Source organism: Priapulus caudatus, unplaced genomic scaffold (genome assembly GCF_000485595.1).
Source record: "Priapulus caudatus unplaced genomic scaffold, Priapulus_caudatus-5.0.1 Scaffold4435, whole genome shotgun sequence".
NCBI lineage: Eukaryota > Metazoa > Priapulida > Priapulimorpha > Priapulimorphida > Priapulidae > Priapulus > Priapulus caudatus.
In genome coordinates, this window is record NW_014581496.1 from 1 (window position 1) to 2500 (window position 2500).

General features: G+C 43.2%; 1 protein-coding gene across 1 annotated transcript in view; it reads right to left on the reverse strand.

Annotated features, from left to right (window-relative positions):
* Positions 1–394: 394 nt before the first annotated feature.
* LOC106819778 (solute carrier family 22 member 21-like) overlaps positions 395–2500 on the reverse strand; it is a gene marked incomplete at its 3' end in the record, with an annotated part of 2452 nt that continues 346 nt past the window's right edge. The window contains exons 1-2 of the mRNA XM_014824365.1: positions 2442–2500; positions 395–498 (exon numbers count right to left, since the gene is read on the reverse strand). The exon at positions 2442–2500 is cut by the window's right edge and continues 346 nt beyond it. Of these exons, the coding sequence (XP_014679851.1) occupies positions 395–498; positions 2442–2500 (163 nt within the window). The remainder of the gene's footprint in view (positions 499–2441) is intronic.

Sequence of the window (2500 nt, forward strand, 5' to 3'; positions counted from 1 at the left end):
CGCACACGCACACGCACACGCACACGCACACGCACACCACACACACACACACACACACACACACACACACACAATACACACACCAGGACCGTAGCTAGCGGAGGGAGTATCTATTCAAATAATTAATAGATCTATGGATATCGTTTCTCCCTCTCTATGTCTCTCCCTCAGGCTTATTCTCTCTTCTTTCTCTCTCGCTCTCTCTCTCTCTCTCTCTCTCTCTCACTCTTCACTTTTCTGTTCCTGTTTACCTCCGTCTCTTTCTTGCTCGCTCTCTCCTCTCCCGCTCTCTAACTCTCATCCCTTCTATCTTACTGTCTCTCTCCCTCATTCGCGCACTCATTTGCCCACGCATTCGCTTTCCATTTTTTCTCTTCTTCTCACTCGTACGTACTTGTCACCGATAGTTCCAAAGATGAACAGACCAGGTATACCAGCGGCGCCTATAACAGTCAGTATGGTACTGGCCATGACAGCTTTATCACATACCAAGTCCCACTAAAATATAGATAGTTTAACAATACACTGCACATGACTGCTTCATGATATATTAGGTCCCACTAAAATGTGTATAGTATAATAATATATTGTATTGACCACGACTGGGTTATTACATATTATACCCCGTACAAACTGCACATTTGATATGGTATTAAACTGGTGCGCGCCAAGCGCGCGCCAAATTTTTGCAGTGTGTACACGCTATCCCGCTCTAAATACGCGTTGGCCCGCACCAATTTGGCCCCGCAAATGAAGGAGGGTCAGGCCCGGGATAACTTAGCCCGGGATAAGTTATCCCACACCAAGCTGTGTCTGTACGCAACAACCCGGGATAACTTAGCCCGAACCAAGATAGCCCGCTTGTGTGTGTGTGTGTCTGTACGCAACACGCGTGCCAAAAACCTGGCGCTAAATCGCAATACGCATGCGCATAGCCTTATTTAGGACACGTAGTCTGCGGTCCGCTGTCTGCGGGAGTGACGTAGCGAGCTGAACTGAGAACTGATGACTCATTTGATGTAGGATCAAATTTGCAGTCTGTACGCTACGATTTGACGCGCGCCTAACCCGCACCAGTTTAATGTAGGTTCAAATTTTGCGGTCTGTACGGGGTATAAGGTGCCTCTAGAATGCAACTGGTTTAACAACATATTCGTGTCGTCAATTGGGCCTATCGATACTGATTTGTATGGAATCGAAATCCCAGATCGAAACGATCAAAGTCTGATCCATTTTATAAAGGTGCGTGGGGTGTTCCTGTGTAACCTGCTATTTCATATTCATAGTAAGAGAAACTAAAATCCCGAGTGTTATTAATGGATGACCAGGAGTCTGGCGTCACAACCAGTGTACGCATTTCCATTTCCATAGCCGATTTCCATAGCACTTTTCATATAAATTGTAAGCTTTTGCGAATCATATTTCATAAAGATGGGCAAACTGCGATAACTTTGTTGCCGTAATTCGGAATGAAATGTATTTTTACTAACCTTTAATTTTTTTATAGAAATCTGATCGTTTTCGACTCATAAAACGATGATATTTACATTTTTAAGAATCATGTTTACATTGTTGTAATACTTCCTAATCAATTTCATCTGATTACAAAGTGCTAATCAAGTGAAAAATAATCTATGGCGTACACTGGTCACAACGTACATAGAACACTGGCGCCGTGTTTAACTTACCTATTTATCGATGACGATAACTTCAAACTAACGCACTCTCGGTTGTTTAAACAGGAATCACGTCTAGTTATAAGTGTATAAGTATAAGTGGGCGATATCTTAGCTCGCCCATTTATCTCACGCCGAAATCTACCGTCGCCTTTCATACATATTATCATACATCATACATATATAGATTATTAAGTGCACATAACCCCTTATATGCTCTTTATAGAATGTAAGATAGTTTACATGCCCTCCGGGTAACGTATGCGCAAAGGTTTGTATGCCCCAGATAGTATACAGGGGCTTATAAATGCTCTTGCTATGAGGGTGTGAGGGTGCAGACTTTCAGGTGTGCTAAAGATTTGCGGTCGTTAGAGATAAAGTTACAAAACTCCATAAGATGTCTGTAATATTGTCAGCGGCAGATTCGGCCATTCTGGGAGTTACGGTTGGCTGAAGATCAGAAGATGATTGGGTGATGTGCTATTACTCCTGTTGCAAATCCCGCTGCTATTCGATGAATTTTAACTCATGGATTTAAAACCATCTTCGAATTATCTGCTCTTCGTTCTATTTCTAATTACAACAGAGTAAGACATTAGTAATAATAAGTACAATAGAGAGAAACCTTCGGGGTATACTGGACGAATTGGGTCTGCAGTCCTGAAAATGATAGGGGGTGGCCCTGAGCCCCTGAACCCCACCTGAATTCTTCCCTGGGATAGCCCGCTAAAATCCCCCCAACCATCCACACATCTAATATAATACCTCCGAGGCGGCTGTATCCATGTAGTAGGTCTTATCGTACACCCACCCGTGCTTGCACG